This window comes from Lithobates pipiens, unplaced genomic scaffold (genome assembly GCF_037356315.1).
Source record: "Lithobates pipiens isolate NorthernLeopardFrog02 unplaced genomic scaffold, aLitPip1_a1.2 Scaffold_23, whole genome shotgun sequence".
Lineage (NCBI taxonomy): Eukaryota > Metazoa > Chordata > Amphibia > Anura > Ranidae > Lithobates > Lithobates pipiens.
The window spans coordinates 91,356,983-91,375,238 of NW_027507785.1; the positions used below are offsets into that span (position 1 = coordinate 91,356,983).

An 18,256-nucleotide genomic window follows, 5' to 3' on the forward strand; every position below is an offset into this window, starting at 1 on the left:
TCTTAAAGTATAACTTTTAGTTTTAGACAGATTGCAGATGGAGTGCAGATGGATTAGAATGCTTGTTAGGTGTTTACTGCTGTCTGTGCCCCGTTAAGGAGATTTACCCTCTCTATTTATCCTGTTTACCATTATCATTCAAAGTGAAAGTAAAATAAAATCCTGAATATTGGATTGTCCTCGGAAAAGTAATAGAGGGAAAGTCTTCCAATGGAGACACTATTTCTGGTGACCTGGGAGTCCCCAAGGAATTCCCTTAATTTTCAGGGATTTCCTCTCACTTCCCATTTGGCTATGGGACAGGAAGGAAAATCATTGCAATGGGACACAGATGGTGAAAAAAATCTATAGTTCTTCTTTAAGAGTAGGATCAGCTAGGTAGAACTCTAATCCAGCTCTTAAGAAAAGATCACTTGACCAAATGACTTTAACTTTGAATTCTGCTTTGAAGAGTGGCTAAAGCAACCTTTTTTTTTTTTTTTTAGAAAAGGTAAGTATCCAGACCCCTGGTGCCCAACTTGCTGATTTAGGCCAGAATTAGTACTTATTTTGTAGCCCTTGGGCTCCAGAAAGAGATATCGGTAACAAAATCATTGATTTTCAAAGGGACTGTGATGGCGGTGGTCTGTATCAGTCTCCTGCAACTTGACCTTAGTGATCACAGTCTCAGCCCATCTCCAGCAGTATGTCCACAATCTCTGACAGCTTCTGTAGTATTACTTAAACTAAATATTATGTGTGACCCCTTGGTGATCTTAAAAGATAAGTCCACCCTAACACTAAAATCTCTACATCTACAGGTATCAATGATCTAAGACTAACCTATCTAACACTGTAAAGAAGAAATCGGTATATATTCCTTTTCTGAAGCCACTCCGGTCCTGCTCTGAGTTGTCAGCAGCGGCTTCGCGGGTGCAGAGGATGCAGCCGACAATGAAAGCCCCATAGAAACTCTGTGGGTGACATCACTTCCCATTCATTTCACACTTGTTATTGGCTGTGTCTTCTGCAGAGCTGGAGACCGGACTGGCTTCAAAAAAGTGTATAACAATTTCTTCTTTACAGGGTTAAATAGGTTAGTCTTAGATCGTGTATGTCTGTAGATTTTGAGATTTTAGTGTTAGGATAGACTTCCCATTTAAGGGTAGGGCTGGAGACCCCATATACCTAGTAAGTTAATAATCACCACTGATTCAGACTTAATTATAGCATAATTAATTAAATAAGGCAAAGACCTGGTAATGGATTCATTACCTATCGGTGAAATCAGCAGGTAGTGAAGAAGTCCTAATTAATGGGAGAAGGTCTTGGAATCCTCCTATTGAAAACCTGTCCAAACCTGACAGAGAAGCCAAATTCACATCATGATGGAGTTTTCGTTAAAAGACCTGCTTACACCATATTTTTGGGGTATTGCATATTAAGTGTATTGATGAGATGCAGTGGCATTCATTTGTTCTGAATAGCACCCCAAGTCACTTTGCAATTGACTAAAGCCCCTTTCAGACAGGTGCCTCCGTGAAGCGGGATCCGTTTGCTGAGCGGGGGATCTCGCAGCTGATCCCCGCTAAGCAGGTGGATGACAGTTCCGTGTCCACTCCACTATGCAGAGTAGCCATGAATACAGCCCACTCTTGTCTATGGGGCAATCTGAATCCAGTGCCATCTGATTCACCAGGCAGATGGGGAATATCCATCTGTTTTTGGCAGACAGGATCGGATCGGATGGTAGCGGATGTCGGCACCATGTGTCCACAGGCATCCCGTGCTCCATGGAAGAGACTGAAGGGTCCGCCTGAAAAACTGGCAGGGGGACCTGATTGGATCACCTGCGTGAAAGGGGCGTTGCATTGCAGAACAACACACAGCAACAAACAGCAACATTGCGTTGCATGCACTATTTTTTGTGACAGCACGCTGCAGTGCACTAAAGCGTGTTGTGGTGCTGTGCTGCAATGCACATCCATCTGCTTGTGCATTGGGGTGCCACTTTAAAATCAATGGCAGCACATTGCACTCGTTGCATGTGAACAGCCTCCCCCCCCAATAATCAGGATATGGAAGAGGGGAGGGTGCAGTTGTCAAACAATTACTTAATTGCATTCAATCATCTGAAAATATTTTGCATTATTATTCCTATGTGACAACTTGGCAACGAGGGGTTAAATGAGCTAGTTTTAGATTAAAGAAACTTTTTCTAGGCCCCAGAGTGAATAGAGACCAAATTACATTGCATAATCTTTTTGCTGTTCTCAAGTAATTGCTTGGCAATGGCACATACGTTCTGTTTCATGCGACAGCTGATTTGACGAAATGAGGCTTGTTTTGAACTGCAGGTTATCTCTTAAAAGCCAGTTTAATTATGTGGAAATACAGCCATTAAGAAAATGCATTTTCTGCAAATCAATGTCCAGGTAAATTATCTTGAAAAGCTTTTAGCAAAACGAGACGGTTGAGAAGGACCACAAGAAAGGAGACATGGATTGTGAATCGAAAGGAAACAATGTTGATATTTTTTTCACAGACTTGTAGAAGCCATTAGGTACATATTGAATAGAAATGGATGTTGTCTGAAAAGTAAACTCCAGGAAAACAGCTAAACACAATGAAATAAATACATGATTGTGGTCTGTTACCTGTCTAAAGGTTTCTAAGGCCAGGTTTAGATGTGTGTTTAAACCTGCTGCTTCACATTCGGAATGCTTTTTGACAGGTAGTAAGAAGGGGATGTGACACTGCCTTGCTGCCTGTTTTATCCCTATTTTTGCTAAGCAAACACACCACAACCATGTGCATTGCACGCAGCAGTGGGGTGTTTGCAGTCACTTGAATGGGTCACATTCAGTTGGCTTGTTGCCGATTGCGATATGTTGGATAGGTATTGCCATGGCTGCGAACCCAAGTATCACAAACATGGCATATGAACACCGCTGTGCAGTTTGGAGGGGGGGGGGGGGGGGGTGGCTAAAAATGCAGCTCTACTGGGTGTTTTAAATGTGCCGCCCCCCCCAAACGCATGTCTACTCTTAGCCTAAGCCCTTGTACCCACGGTCAGAAATTCAGACGGAAACGGTCCGATCAGATTATATTGTTGGAAAATCCGATCGTGTGTGGGCTCTATCGGATTTTTTCCGTTGGCAATTCCGACTGAAAAAAATTGAGAGCAGAATCTCAAATTTTCCAACAACAAAATCCGATCTGACTTTTTCCGATCGTTTGTAGAGAATTCCGATCGGACAAAGTGCCACGCATGCTCAGATCAAAGTACTAGAGCAAAGCTATTGGCTACTAGGCTGAATGTAGTACCATCGGAACGAACGAACGCCATCATGTTCCGAACGATCGGATTTTCCGACAACTTTGTCCGACCGTGTGTATGCAACACCAGTTTTGGAAAAAATCCGACGGATTTTGTGGTCGGAATTTCCCACCGTGTGTACAAGGGCTAACACTGTGCTTTGATCTAGGAGCCCCTGCCTAGTTCAGTGACCTCACTTTTTTTCTGTTGCAGTTTAGTAATCCATCCCAGTCACTGACCCATTTTTATTGGGGCATGTGGTACCTGCTGAGGATATTTTCGCTAACTTCCTGTCCTCTTGTCATTAGAAAAAGAAGTGGAGAGAAAGGTTTCCAAAAGAGACAGAAACAACAAAGAAAACACACAGGGATTGATTTACTGATGGCAAATAGTCACTTCTGCAAGTGCAGTTGCTGCAGAGCTTAGTAAATGAGGCAAAGCTTCACATTGTAAAGTATACCCAATCACATGCAAGGAAAATAAAAATACAGCATTTTTGCTTGCACATGATTGGATGATGCAGTCAGCAGAGCTTCTGCTCATTTACTAAGCTCTGGAGCAACTGCACTTTGTAAAGTGCACAGTCTATTTGCCTTTAGTAAATCAACCCATTGTCTCAGTATGGAAGGATTAGAACTTCTGTCTGGGTCTCACTGCTGACTGTAACCCCATTGGGGAACTTTCCCTCATTCCCTATCCTAGTGACACACTGTACATCAGGAGGTGTCAGCATATCTCTTGAACAGCAGGCGGTGATGAATCTCCTAATTATTAGCCATACACATGATAATAAATGACCAGTCGTAGTTTTCAACAAGAATGTTTTGGGTAGAGTTGAGCTCTAAAGTAGAACTATGGCTTCCCATTAAGAAGAAAAAATATGTGCTTTAGCACATCATTTTAAAAGCATATCAACTTTTCTTTTAGTCCCCTTGCATGAGATTGCATGCCACACCCCTCCCAAAAACGCTCTTTCTCTAGATACAATATATAAAATAACGACTCAAGATACCAAATTTTTTGGCAAATAAAATGGCCACAGCACTTTATTGGTTTTTCACATAAAATATCCTTCAATACTCTTTTATTATCAACCAGATGACATCATGAATTCAAATAAACCTCAATTCTTTCTGCTCAGTTTTTGGAACTCGAGCAGCAGTACCACATATATTTTTACATATAAAATAAACAGCCCCCTCGGATGCCAGGGTGACCCAATCACATAAAGTGCTCAAGAACTGAGGTGGGAGGGAAGGATCTTTCTTCTTCCTGTCTTGCCACCAGGAAAGAGGGAGAACTCTATCTCCCCAGCTCCTAAATAAACTCTCCCAAGTTTTCCATAAGATTCCCTGGCTTTCCATTGGTCTGCTAACCTGGACCTGAAAAAAGCTCAAAGGGGACAGCACCCTAATCACCTGCTGGTCGGAATGCTGTAATCCCAAAATAAATATATGAAATAATGGGACAGGGCGGTCACAATCTCAAGCAAGTGGGCTGTATTGTTCCCCCTTTATACATTCTTGCAGATACCTGTTGGCTCTTCTTGGAAAGTCTGCATGATATAATGTCCTGTGATGGTATGACAAAAGTACTGCACTGCTCATGAATTCAGTTGCAGGGGGTGTTGCTGTCAGCATTGTCACTGCTGATTCACAGGCCTGTAGCTTTTTAATTAGCACCTGCCCACACCTAGTCCTGCCCGTTGCTTTCTGGAGTGACTGCACTGCTACTGTTACTGAAACTCTCCCCCTACGTACTAGCTCATTATGAAATACCTTAAAATGAAGCTGTTGCAGCAGTCCCCGTACACCCCCGTCCCAGCTGTCATCTTTTCCAGAGCTTCTTCCAGGTTCGCGGGCTCCGGCGGTGTGGTTGGCCGGAGCCGCAATGATGTCACTCCCGTTCACGGCATGGGCTCGGAAGGAACGGCACACGTGGATCATTCCTTTAGAACGCTTGTGCCAGTGATGTCACTGGCTGCATGCACTGGAAATATCTCCTATACTGTACAGGTTTAGGAGATATTTTCAATACCTTTAGGTAAGCCTTATTATAGGCTTGCCTATAGGTAAAAGTTTGCAGAGGAATTTCACTTCCTTTTTAATTGTATTTTAAAGTAAATCTGCTATAAGTGAAAAGTGGGGCTGCCAGTGCTCACTTTTTTCTTGATTTGCTTGTTGCTTGATTTCTTTGTCAGTTAAAATATTGAGATGAAACAGGTCTGCAGGTCAGGACAATTAGAGAAAAGTTAGTACTCATTATCTACATATTTAGTTAGGGTCAATAACTTAAAATATTGAATCAAAAGGGTCAGCGTGACAACCAGACAATTAGCATTCTACAAAGGAGAAGCCAGCAATGGCAGCCTCCATAATTTTTTCCTTTAAAGTACATGTATAGCCAGAACAGTTTTTTTAATTCACTGGGGAAGGATCAGAACCCCTGTCTGTGTCCATGCTTAAGAGATTCACCCTGTATATTTGTCTAGGTAACCATTGTCACCAAAATGGAAAATTATGGAAAAATCAAAATGTTACAGTTATTATCACATTACTAGGACCCTGTACTGTCTTTCACATGGGCAGCCAGGGTAATGCTAAAAGCAGGTGGTTGAGCAGTGGTTTTACTGCCCCCATCTGGTTACCTAATGCCCACCATACAGCCGGAGGGGCTGTTCGCATGCTGTGACCATGGTGCTTTGCACTGCACCCACTGCAAATTTATTGTGACAGACGGATCGCTTTTTCAGAGAATCAAAAGTGTAAATCGCACCTGTGAGAGTAATTCTTCTCATTTTATGGAGTTTTTCTCTCACTTCTTGTTGCATCACTGGGTTAGTAATAAAATCTCCCTAGCAGGACAAAGACAGAAAAAAAACAGAAAAACTAATAGGGTTTTAACCTTTCCATTCTGGCATACTCTACCCAAAACTGGCTATGCATATACTTTACTTTGAAGCTTATTTGTTTCAACTAAAAAATTGTGAATACAAATTAATAATGGCACACTACATTTTTAATATTGTTTATATCGGGCAATATTTACAAAAGTATTAACTGATTATTCTGCTTTCTTTTCTTTTATTCACTTCCCAGACTTTAAATGAGAGATTGTAGAATCTAGATATCTCAGTAGATCACCACAGAATATTTAAAGAGGAACACTTTAAAGCTGAACTCCAGGCAAGTTTACAAGTTATCAAACACAGACAGAATACAGGAGCTGTTTGAGGACTTGAGAATACAGAACCTGTTTGCTGCTAAAAAAAACAATCAACCCAAGCCCCAACACAGCCTTTTAAGCCATCCAAGTTCTACAGGGACTGTCTGAATTTCGATCCATGTATGGGCAAGGAGGTTGTGTCGGATTTTCCCCCGCTCGATCGGTGTGCAGGCAATAGCCTGCAATGCTGATCATTGTATTCTGATGGCAGGGATGTCTCCCCGGTGTCAGAATACAATAGCTCAGCAGGGAGGATGGTGTAATTAAGTCCGTTTTTTTCATTCAGCTCTCTGGTTGAATGAATTTGAATGAATTTGAAGGTGCCACACAAACAAATTTGTTTATAAAAATAAGATTTTATTTTGACATTTGTTAAAAACAACATTTCACATGTAAAATTACGATACAGTATTCATATGATTATGATACAGGTGCAGTAGCTTCAGCTCTACATGTTTCGCCAGCCTATGGCTTCTTCAGGAGACTTTAATGAGTACTTCATACATAATCACTGACTGTATATAAAGTATTTTTAATGAACATATCAGGAGGGTATTCATAGGAGATATCAGTGAAACCACAGGGAGGAATACACAATCCCAATTAAGGCCAATATTCTAATGCCAGATGGAACAGGGCCAGAAAAGCATGGAAAAGTTGCCAAAGGGCTAAATATGTTTCAGTTCTTATGGTATCCTATGGTTAGATCCCAGACTGGTTACTATCAAGCAGACAATCCTCCAGATTGACTACCCGTCTAGCATGAAACATCCGTCCAATCTCTCCTGGGCAGACCACCCATGCCACTGATATCTCCTCTGAATACCCTCCTGATTTGCAGTTCATTAAAAATACTTTACAGTCAGTGATTATGTATGCAGTATTCATTAAAGTCTTCTGAAGAAGCCATAGGCTGGCAAAACATGTAGAGCTGAAGTTACTGCACCTGTATCATAATCATATGAATACTGTATCGTGATTTTACATGTGAAATATTGTTTTTAGCAAATTTCAAAATAAAATCTTGTTATTTTTATAAACTAATTTGTTTGTGTTGCTCCTTCAAAATCTCATTTTCGTACTTCCTCAATATGTCAGCAGAAGTCTGCCCACTGGAGTACAGGCAGGTTGTGCTCCCAAGTAGAATGCAAAGAAGAAAACTGACCACCCTTGAATCAACCTGCTTCCATGTCCAGCATTGTCAGTTTAAGATAGAAATCAAGGGGACTGGTAGGAACACCAGATACTTGACATAAAGGAAGCAATGCAAAGAGAACAGGCACATATCAGGAATATTACATTTTGGAGTAACATACAATAATATTACAATACAGGTAATGATGTAATATTAAATGCAGTACTGCATTGAGTGTTGTATATATCTGCTTGGAGTTCAGCTTTAACCTTATTTTCCCATACCAAGAAATAAATAGTGTATAAATGTTTTTTTTTTTTTAGTTTTAGCACTTACAATCATGTATAAAGCTGTTCTGACATTTATGAAAACTAGCTAAGACTTACTTATTCTGAGTATGATGCAAAGTACCTAGTTGCATTATTAGCTTGTGCAAACCTCTATCGTTTCAAGTGTAATGCTTGAATTTCATTATCTAAATTCCATCACGGCACTACTAATGAATAGAGCTATTTCGATTTCATGTCATAATCATTCCCCCGTCTTTTACCACGAATTGCTGCTATTCCCCCCGTTCAGCGCTACTGTAATTTAGCTTATGGTGTTTTTGATTCCATGCCAAAAGTCCTTCATAGTTATGATTACGAGGCAGAACCGATGACTTGAATGTGCTGTAACTGGAGAATCGAAATGAATATGAATCTGTGGTTTTACCTTACTCCTTGTAGAGATCTCCGTCTTTGTGCTTTGATCCAGATTTTATTTGGCAGGTAAGTTGAAAGGTTTGTGTGTGCGCCTTATGTTCCTTCTTTTCTTATAATTCTGTGTGTGATGAATTGATTTCTCTGCTTGGACTTTTTCATTTGCGCCATCTGCACATCCTATGTAGATAGAGGGATTTTTTTATGAAATACACAAATGATAAAACTGTAGAGAGAAAACCTACTTGCTGCATCTATAGGCTGCAGTTTAATGGTATCAGTGTAAAAAACTGAATGGCCATTTGAAGAGACAATTTTCCAACAACTGTAGTCAATAGTATTCAAGGGTTTATAGAAATTCCTTTACTAACACAAATAATGTTTTGTAGCTATTGTAGAATAAACTGTGACTTAAAGTGACCCTTTAAGCTAGAATTAGTTGTATTGCATATTTGCATTGGTCCAGCTTGGTACAATGTATGTGTGCATTACTCATACTTGATGGACCACTGGGGAAGCTGGATTTACTGTAGTAGTCTGCGCTACTATAGTAATAGCCACCATCTTCCAAATCCTGCTTAGGTTCTGTGGGAGCAGCTGTGCCACTGCACACAACAGTGCCATACGAGCAACCCCCTGTAGTCAGGATGCAGTGGGGCAGTTGCTCACATAGAACCTGAACAGGACCCGAAAGATTGTGGATATTGCTATAGTAGCGCCAACTATGGTGATTTCCAGCTTCCTCAGCAGTTCATCAGGTATGAGTAATACTTACATATGTTGTGCCAAGCTGGACCAGGATAAGTGTGCAATACAAATAATTCCTGGAGTTGTGCTTTAAAAAGAATCCAAATAAAGTGCTGCATAACTGTTGGCGCTATCTAAATCCTGTATAATAATAATACCTTGTGATAAAACAATAATGTTACCTATCTGTTCGGTGGGCAGCAAGTCAATTTTCAGCATTATATACTGAATAGTAAAGTGTAAATTCAGATTTGTTAAAAAAAAAAAAAAACACCTTCTGGCCACCCTCTCTAGCACCTTAAGGTGTCACTAAACCCAGGGCCCTGCATTCACTATATCTGGTCTCCCACAGTACACAGAACATGGAAATGCAATTATTTTAGTAAATATAAACTGCTAAATACCTTTTCTCATCAGCAGTATATAGCGGTCTTGTGACTTCTATCAGTGTCTGGTTAAAGCTTGTAGGAGGAGATTTCATTTTCCCCTGATTGTCCTATGAGGCCACAAGACCCCTGACCCTCTGTCTGGACAGTGCTGTTTGGCCCTGTGCTGATCACATGCACTCTCCCAAGAAAAAAAAAAACATCTCTCTAGCATCACAAACCTAACTGAGAATGTGCAGTTTGCCCCCATGGCCCTTTTCTATAAGTAGATGGTTTGAGGACTGTGGAAGAATGGGAGTATCAGAGAGGATAAGATCAAACAGCCCTTTTAAACAATTATAGAGTTTCCGCTCTCCGCTGTCCGCTGAAACCAAGTTTGGACGGACAAAACCAAGTTTGGACAGACAAAATTACGGAAATTCCGAAAGACAAAGTCCGTCAGACTGTCCGCTGAAAAAGTCCGCTGAAGCCCACACACGAGCGGATTGTCCGCTGAAACACGGTTCAGTGGACTAAGTTGGGCAGACAATCCGCCCGTGTGTACGCGGCCTTAGACTTAATTAGGATGTGCAAAACTGTAGGAGCAATGATGATGACCTGCGGTAAAGACTCACCCCTTGTGATCATTTTATTGGGAACTAATGCTAGAATGCACTATTGAAGACTTAATTGGAACATTTAGGATAAAGAATAAATGTATAAATCAGAGCAACACAAGCCAAGGCTGTAACAGAATGTATTATATTAAAATGCAGTGACCCAGAAGCAATCACCAAAATTCAAATCTTCTTTGTCATTGAGGGTTACTTTATTTACAGGAGCTCACAAATGGCCCATTACATTATTATAGGAGAAAATTGACTACTAAGCAACTTTGAAGGTCAGCTCTATACACTACTGACACATAGAGGTCTATTTATAATGTTTTTACACAAGATTTACACAACTCTTATCCATAATTTACACATTTTTTCCAATGAATTCCGTTTGGAAAAATGTGTGAATTTTGTGTAAAAACATTTATAAACGGACCATTTGGTGTTTGGTAGTTGCTAGTAAGTTGAATCAAATTGTAGATTATTATATATTTAAGGCCTCAGGCACACTGGATGTTAAAGAGAAAGTAAAGGCTATTGAAAAAAAATAAAATAAAAATGCAACCTGCAAGGCAAAGGCATAATGAGCTAGTATGCATAGCATACTAGCTCATTATGAATAACTTACCTGAGAACGAAACCCCTGTAGCGGTCCTCCGTCTTCATCTTCGCCACTGCCATGTATCCCGGAGTGACTTCCGGGTCTCGCTACTCCGGCGCTGTGATTCGCCGGAGCAACGATGACGTCACTCCCGCGCATGCACACGGGAGCCGACACGAGCGCCATATCTCAGTGATCTGTGGCCTGCTCAGTGCGCCTGTGCGTGCGCCGTAGACAGGGGTGCCTGTCTTTTGGTAAATATCTCCTAAACCGTATAGGTTTAGGAGATATTTCTTGGACCTACAGGTAAGCCTTAATCTAGGCTTACCTGTAGGTCAAAGTGGTTTGTAAGGGTTTACAACCACTTTAAAATAACTTTATAAAAATGGCAGTGGCTTTGCAGTGAGTTTTGCAACTTCTTTCAACGTTTTTGCAATAGCATTTATTAGCGTTGTGTAGCATTTTTCCACGTTAGCGGTTTTTAGAGTTTTTCTTTTTTTGAAGAAAAACATTATTATTATTTTTTTTTTCAATTGATCAAAAACGTTAAATGCTGGTAAGTGATGTTTTTGAGCGTTTATCTACGTTTGTCAGCGTTTATCAGCGTTAGAGCGTTTTTACAGCTGAAAAATGTCTCTCAGAAACCACTAGTTTTTTATTTTTTACTGCTCAAAAATGCCACTGCCCAAAACTGCTGCTAACAGCCTACGTGTGCATGGACACATAAGATATCAAAAACAGCAGTTGTAAAAATGTCAAAAAACGTCCAGTGTGCATGAGGCTTTAGGGTCAGTTAAAAAAACACTTTGACAAGAGTTCTTAGGCCGCGTACACACGGGCGGACTGTTCGCCCAACTTTGTCCGTCAAACAGTTTCGGCAAACAGTCCGCTCAAAATTAGCATGGACGGACATGGCCACACACGACGAACGAACAGTTTGCTGAAACGTGCGCGATGACGTGAACGGCACGTACGACGGGACGAAAAATACGACGTCCTATACACTGCATTATAACTTTCGGCGTGTTAAGCCTTTCTGAGCATGCGCGGAACTTAGTTTGTCGAACAAGCCTACACACGGGCGGACTGTTCGCTCAAACAAGGTTTCAGCGGACAGTTTTACGGAATTTCCGAAAAACCTTGTTCGTCAAACTGTCCGCTGAAACTGTCCGCTGAAAGCCCACACACGAGCGGACTGTCCGCCCAAACACTGTTCAGCGGACAAAGTTGGGCGAACAGTCCGCCCGTGTGTACGCGGCCTCAGTGTTGTACAACTGCTGTTGGTCATTGTGAAGCCAAGTGATGGGGTCATGCTTCCTCAATGGATTCAGATGGTGACAGAAGGTGTCAGATAGCAGCACTGCCTTCCTTGAGCTCTACAAATGCACATCCTCTGGAAATTGCATATTAACCTTCTACTATTACATCATAGCTTTTGTTTTATCTAGAATTAATAATAGGGTCACTTTAAGGTGCACAGCATAAGAGGTACATGGTAGACGTAATTACAATTTCTACAGTTCTGAAATCTGATTTTCATGTATATATATTGAGCATTTAGTATTTAATAAAGCATTATTTAATTTGCTGGTAAAGACCAATAAACAAATGTATCTAGGCTTTGGTTTTCCTACTGGTATCTGCACATCTTTTGCAGAAAGGCTGTGCATGCTAATATTTGTATCCGTGTGAATGTGTATTAGCGTGTCTCTCAAAATAAGTGTGTCTTTCCAAATAGTGTGGATTGGTTTGCAGTTTACAATGCATGCAAAAAGAAACTCTGCTGTTCTGTGTTGGGTTTTTTATTTTGAGTGCTGCCTACTTTCCCTTTGCTTATGCAGCTGAATACTATCTCTGGTTGCTGTGATTTCTCTGTAATTTACTAATAACTTACATATTTATTTTATACTTTCTTTTCATTGTGGCATGGCCTTTAAAACAGTCTTTTTATTAACATTTTATTAACAAGTCATTCACAAACAGGCATTTGTAATAATCTGAACATTCAATCATAAATTGTTACAGTAGTGCTGTCTTACATCTCATAGATAGCTGTTTGTCCTATTTTTACTTGTATTCTCTTCCTGACATAGCAGAGGTGTCAGTAAAGTGGAATCCCGTTGCCCAGTTTTTTGTAGTTACTGACTCAGCTTAGTTCTCATTATACGCACTAATAAAGCTGGATACAGACTGTACAATTTTCTTTAGATTTTTTCCTTTAGATTCAGGGTAATTTAACACGGGGGCGGTGGATACATTGGCAGTGGTTTTCTATCGTTTTAGCAGCATTTCTACGGCCGCTAGTGGGGCGCTTTTAACCCCCACTAGTGGCTGAACAAAGGGTTAAAGGTGCCTGTATTGCGTCACTTCTGAAGCGTTTTTCAGGTGCTTTGGAAGTGCTGCCCATGCGTTCCAATGGGCAGGGGCGGTTTAGGAGCACATTATACTGCACTCCTAAACAACCCCCAAGGATGCTGCTTGCAGGAATTTTTTTACCATCCCGCAAGCACACCACCCCAGTGTGAAATTACTCTGGCTTTCATACTGGGGAGGCATGAGAGGCTCTTTACAGGCGCTATTTTTTACCGCCAAAATGCGTGAAAAGCACCTCGGTGTGAAAGTGACCTTACCTAAACCATATAATATGAAGTCAAACCTAAACACTTTCAATTTATATGCAGTCAGGCAGGCCCTTGCACTACATAGTTGAAGGTGAATCTAAAGGAAATCGAGCAACAAAAGTTGTATAATGTGTATCCAGCTTAAAATTGTCACCAATGGTTCCTACTAATTAAAGAAAGCTGAAGGTTAAGGCATCTTTCACACGGGACTGTCCGTATTTAGCAGCCACTTGCTCAGCGGGGATCGCAGTCTGTGCAGGGACTGACCTGTTAGAGAGTCCGCTCTCCCCTATGGTGGGATCGGATGATTATCGACCGCCTGTCCGTTTTCATCCGATCCGATCCGCCAGACGGATGGAAAATAGGGCTTCCATCCGTCTGGATTTTGCGGAGCGGATCGGATGTCAGCGGACATGTTACCTCTCATATCCGACGCTCCATAGAGCTGTATGGAGTAACCGTTCAGATCTGCCTAAAAAACTGACAGGCGAATCTGAACGGTCCACACATGTGAAAGGGGCCTAAAGCAGGACTGCAAATGTCTAATTGCCAAATTAAGCACCTCATAGTTTCACAGCATGCCCTGTGTTCTCTATAGACTTGACTAATGCCCAGAAGGCATAATACACGTATAGTTGTCAATAGTTAAGTGTCCATTGTCCATTGCTCTCCTGCTCGCTGCTTTTGTATAGATTCACATGCACACATACTCCTGGTGGCAGAGCCAAAATCAAACTGCTCAGTTAGCTGTCATAGAAACCCGTGCACCATTATGGCTCCTGTAACCCCCCACTGGAATAGTAATCCAAATACTGCAAAAAGTCAGGAGAATGGGAGCATAGGAGGTCACATATTGCATGATTTGACTAAGTGATTAGCCTGCCATTGTCATTTCTCATTCCGGCATTTCGCTGATTCCATTGGGATCTGTCTGGAGAATGCGTAGCACAGTCCTTTTGCTAGTTGAAGAGAAAATAAGACAAAGCCTGCAAAAACAGAATGAGGTGATTTGCTGCCAAAAATATTTTGAGTATAATGTTTCAATTAAATTGACAATAACTGTCCTTCAGCCACCCACAGGGGTTAATTTAGGCTTCATTCACACCAGGCGGATCCGCTGCCACAGAGTCCGCCAGAGTCCGCCAGCTCAGCGGGAGATCTCTTAGTTGATCTCCGCTGAGACCCAGTGTATGACAGGTCCCTCTCTGCTCACTAAGCGGGGAAGGGCTTGTCGAGCGCCGCTGCTTGCTATGGAGTGATCGGATGTAATTGGACTGCATGTCTGTCTTCATCAGATCTCACTCGATCCGATCCGCCAGGGACCGATATGAACGTAGGGCCATCCGTCTGATTTTAGAGGATCAGACCGGGTCGGATGTCAGCGGACATGTCACCTCTGACATCCGTCGCTCCATAGACTAACATGGATCACCCATTCAGGTCCGCCGACAAAACTGACAGGCGGACCTGAACGGTCCGACAGTGTGAAAGGGGCCTAACAAAACTGGAGAGTGAAAAATCTGGTGCACCTGTGCATGGTAGCCAATTAGCTTCAAACTGCAGCTTGTTCAATTAAGCTTTGACAAAACAAGACTGGAAGCTGGTTTCTTTGCAGAGCTGCATCAGTTTTTGCAATCTCCATTTTTAGTAAGTCAACCCAATAAAGTCTGTTTTTTAATACAGAGCTAAGGTTGGAGATGGGACATCCTCTGTGGGACTCTGTGTTTCTGCTGTGAAAGGTGAAGAATACAACTAAATAGCTTACAGAGCTATCCTTGAGATATAAGACCGAGCTGTCGGTAACCATTTAAGAAAGAAGACTGCGATTACTAAAAATGCCCATTCTTGACAGTTTTTTCTAACCATAGAAATCTATCCTACTACTGATTTATTGACACAACTCAAATTATTAACACTGCATATTTTAATTCTGAATTCTAATTTGCTACATACACACACACCACAATTACTATGGAGAAGGACGTATTAGGTGTCCTAATCCTGATATGTCAGAGATCCATTGTCAGGTACCTTTTTCGAGGCCAAGATGCTGAGAGAGGCTCCCCTTGTGGCTAAGCGCAGTATACCCCTGAAGGTGGTACAGGAGGTATAGGCCTCAAAGATGCACGGGTTGCCAGAAGGTTGGGAAGGCTTGAGCTGATGATCACTTGGAGACTTTGCTTGAGCAGACGACAAGGAGTATTCCGGACACTTAGTAAAAGCCTGGCTGAGGGTAGAACACAGGAGAGCAGATTGGAGGCTGTGATGGCCAGCTGAGGGTCAATCACAGGTAAGTGATAAGTAAAGTCCGTGAGCCAAACCGGGGGTCAAACACTGGTAATCAGGAAGGTGCAAGTATAGCAAAGTCCGTGAGCCAAGCCAGGGGCAAAACACTGGTAATTAGGGAGGTGTAGGTGTATCTAAGTCAGTGAGCCAAGTCGGGGGTCAAACTCTGGTAATCTGGCAGGTGCAAGTATAGCAAAGTCTGTGAGCTAAGCCGGGGGTCAAACACTGGAGAGGAGATCAGAGTAGCTCAGGAGGCAAGCTGAGGTCACAACAGGAATCACTTGGAAGTATAACACAGGTTCGGGAACAGGGAAGAGCTGAAGACAATTCAACAACTTGGGTCAGACAGAGGCAGCCTTATATAGGCCAGCAGGGGGAACCATCTGTCACATGATGCGCCTATGGCGCCCATTTCTTCTACTGGCAAGATTGCCAGTACTTCCACTGCCTATTCCCTGACACTATTTCTCTGACTGTGCCCCCCCAAAGGACAGCCTCTGGATGCCCAAGCTATCCATCTTTCTTAGATGTTTGTTGGGGAAGGCTTGTATAAGCCGTGGAGCATGCACAATGCTAGAGGGATCCCAGGAATTATCATCTGAGGATGCCCCTTCCATTTGATGAGGTATTGTAATTGCCACCCTCTTTTTCTGCAGTCCATAATGGCTTCCACTTCTAACTCCGCCTCGCTTTCTACCAGAACTGGAGGTGGTGGTAGTTCTTCCCTTCTGGGACAGGGACTTCGGACCACCAGTTTTAGTAGTGAGACATAAAAAAACTGTGTGACATTTGTAAGAGGCAGGTAGTGATAATTCAAAGGCCACAGGATTTATCATTCTCTTGATCTTGAAAGGCCCAATGAATTTTGGTCCATTTCCATGATGGGCAGGAGATTTTAAGATTTACAGCAGACAGCCATACTTCATCTCCTACTTTGAAAACAGGGTTGTCTCTTCTTTTCTTGTCGTGGTATTTTTTATAGTTTTCTTGGGCCTGTTGCATGGCTTTCTGGAGTTGCTTGTAATTGATCTTGATGAAACTTATTCAATCCTGGGCCACAGGTACTGAAGCTTCTGGGATAGAATTGGGTAAAAAGAGGGATGGAACCCATAATTTGCCCAAAAGGGGGATTAATTGGTGGCAGTATGCAAGGAATTATTATAGGCAAACTGTACACATGGAAGAAGGGACACACAGTCGTCTTGAGAGCAGGTACAAAAATACTGCAGGTATTGCTCCAAGGTTTGATTTGTCCTTTCTGTCTAGCCATTGCTCTGTGAGTGGTGTGCTGATGAAAGAGATACTTCTATTGACAAGGATTTGCAAAGATCTCTCCAAAACCTGAAAATAAATTGCACTCCTCTGTCGGAAACAATGTTGTTGGTATCCCAATGCAATCTAACAATCTCTTTGATAAAAATATTTGCTGTGTCTGGGGCAGAGGGTGTGTCAACCATTGGTAAAAAATGTGCCATCTTTGAGAGGTGGTCCACTACCACCAGGGCTGTTCTGGAATGGGCAAAGGCCGTAATAGGACCCTTTGTTGCATTAACATGTGGTATAGGAACTGACATAATTTTTACAATCTAGCTTCCAACTGGGCCACCAAAAGGAGCGCTGTATAAGGTCCCATGTTTTCTTTTTCCCCCAAAATGACCTGGTGGTCATGGAAGGTTCTCAAGTCTTGAAGTCTCACTTGTTGAGGAATGAAAATCTTGTCCTGAAACCATAGCAACCCATCTTGATTCTTCAGGTTCAGTGTACTGGCTGGAGGCTTGTCTGATTGCTGTCTTCAGATCAGGTTGGATGAGCAAAAATACTTACTACGTGTTTTTTTTAGCTCTTTAGCACTCTTTAGTTTGGTGAGTGTTTATTCGCGCTTTTCATTTAGCGCTTTTCAGTTTGCACTTTTCATTTCGTGTTTGTTTCTGAATGGGCATTCGTCAACCAGACATGTTGCGGAATTGGAGGAGATAACATGTTATTTATTATTGGCCTTGGAGTTGTTGCTTTGACCCAAGTCCAGTCCAGCAACAGGAGGAGGAGTTCTTGGACCTAAAATTGGGTGCTTTATTAATCGTGCCCAATTATGTGATATGCCTTTGCTGTGGTAGCTCCAGGAGAATAATCCAGATGTTTTTCGGAATTATCTCCGGATGACGGACCCCTGCTTTCACCAACTCTTGTCATTGTTGACCCCCTATATTAAGAAGCAGGACACATGCATGAGGCTTTTATTTTATTTTTTGGTTGAATAATAATGATTTGATTTGTTATATATTATATATTTTGAATGCATAGAAGTCACTTTTTGGTTAAGTTCTATTGGCAGATAGCATGTCTAATTTTATTTGTTTTCTTTTTTTAATGCACAATAAAAAAAATTGTGTTTTACTTCAAAATTACAGTTTGGGAATAGGCAGTTACATTTAAAAAAATACAATGTAAAATTGACAAGGGACACCAACTTAGTTGTATCTTTGATCTTAAAAACTACGGTATAATGGTGTTGTCCTAACTTTCCCAAAAAAAGCATAATATAATATTATTCTTGATATCTCTAGAAAAAAAAAAAGCCTTTGAAAATGTGTTTGCAATAACTCCATCAATATCACCAGCAAAGCAGCTTTATTATTATTTAATTAAAGAAGAAGAGAATG

General features: G+C 41.6%; 1 protein-coding gene across 5 annotated transcripts in view; it reads left to right on the plus strand.

Annotated features, from left to right (window-relative positions):
* The window catches only part of ERC2 (ELKS/RAB6-interacting/CAST family member 2), a 1,374,577-nt gene that overhangs the window by 290,028 nt on the left and 1,066,293 nt on the right, over positions 1 to 18,256 (plus strand). For 3 of the 5 annotated variants that reach the window (XM_077452044.1, XM_077452045.1, XM_077452049.1), the window contains one exon: positions 8,387 to 8,428. The exons of the other annotated variants lie outside the window; for them this stretch is intronic. In XM_077452044.1, coding sequence (XP_077308170.1) covers positions 8,387 to 8,428 — 42 coding nt within the window. The remainder of the gene's footprint in view (positions 1 to 8,386; positions 8,429 to 18,256) is intronic. 5 annotated transcript variants of the gene reach the window in all.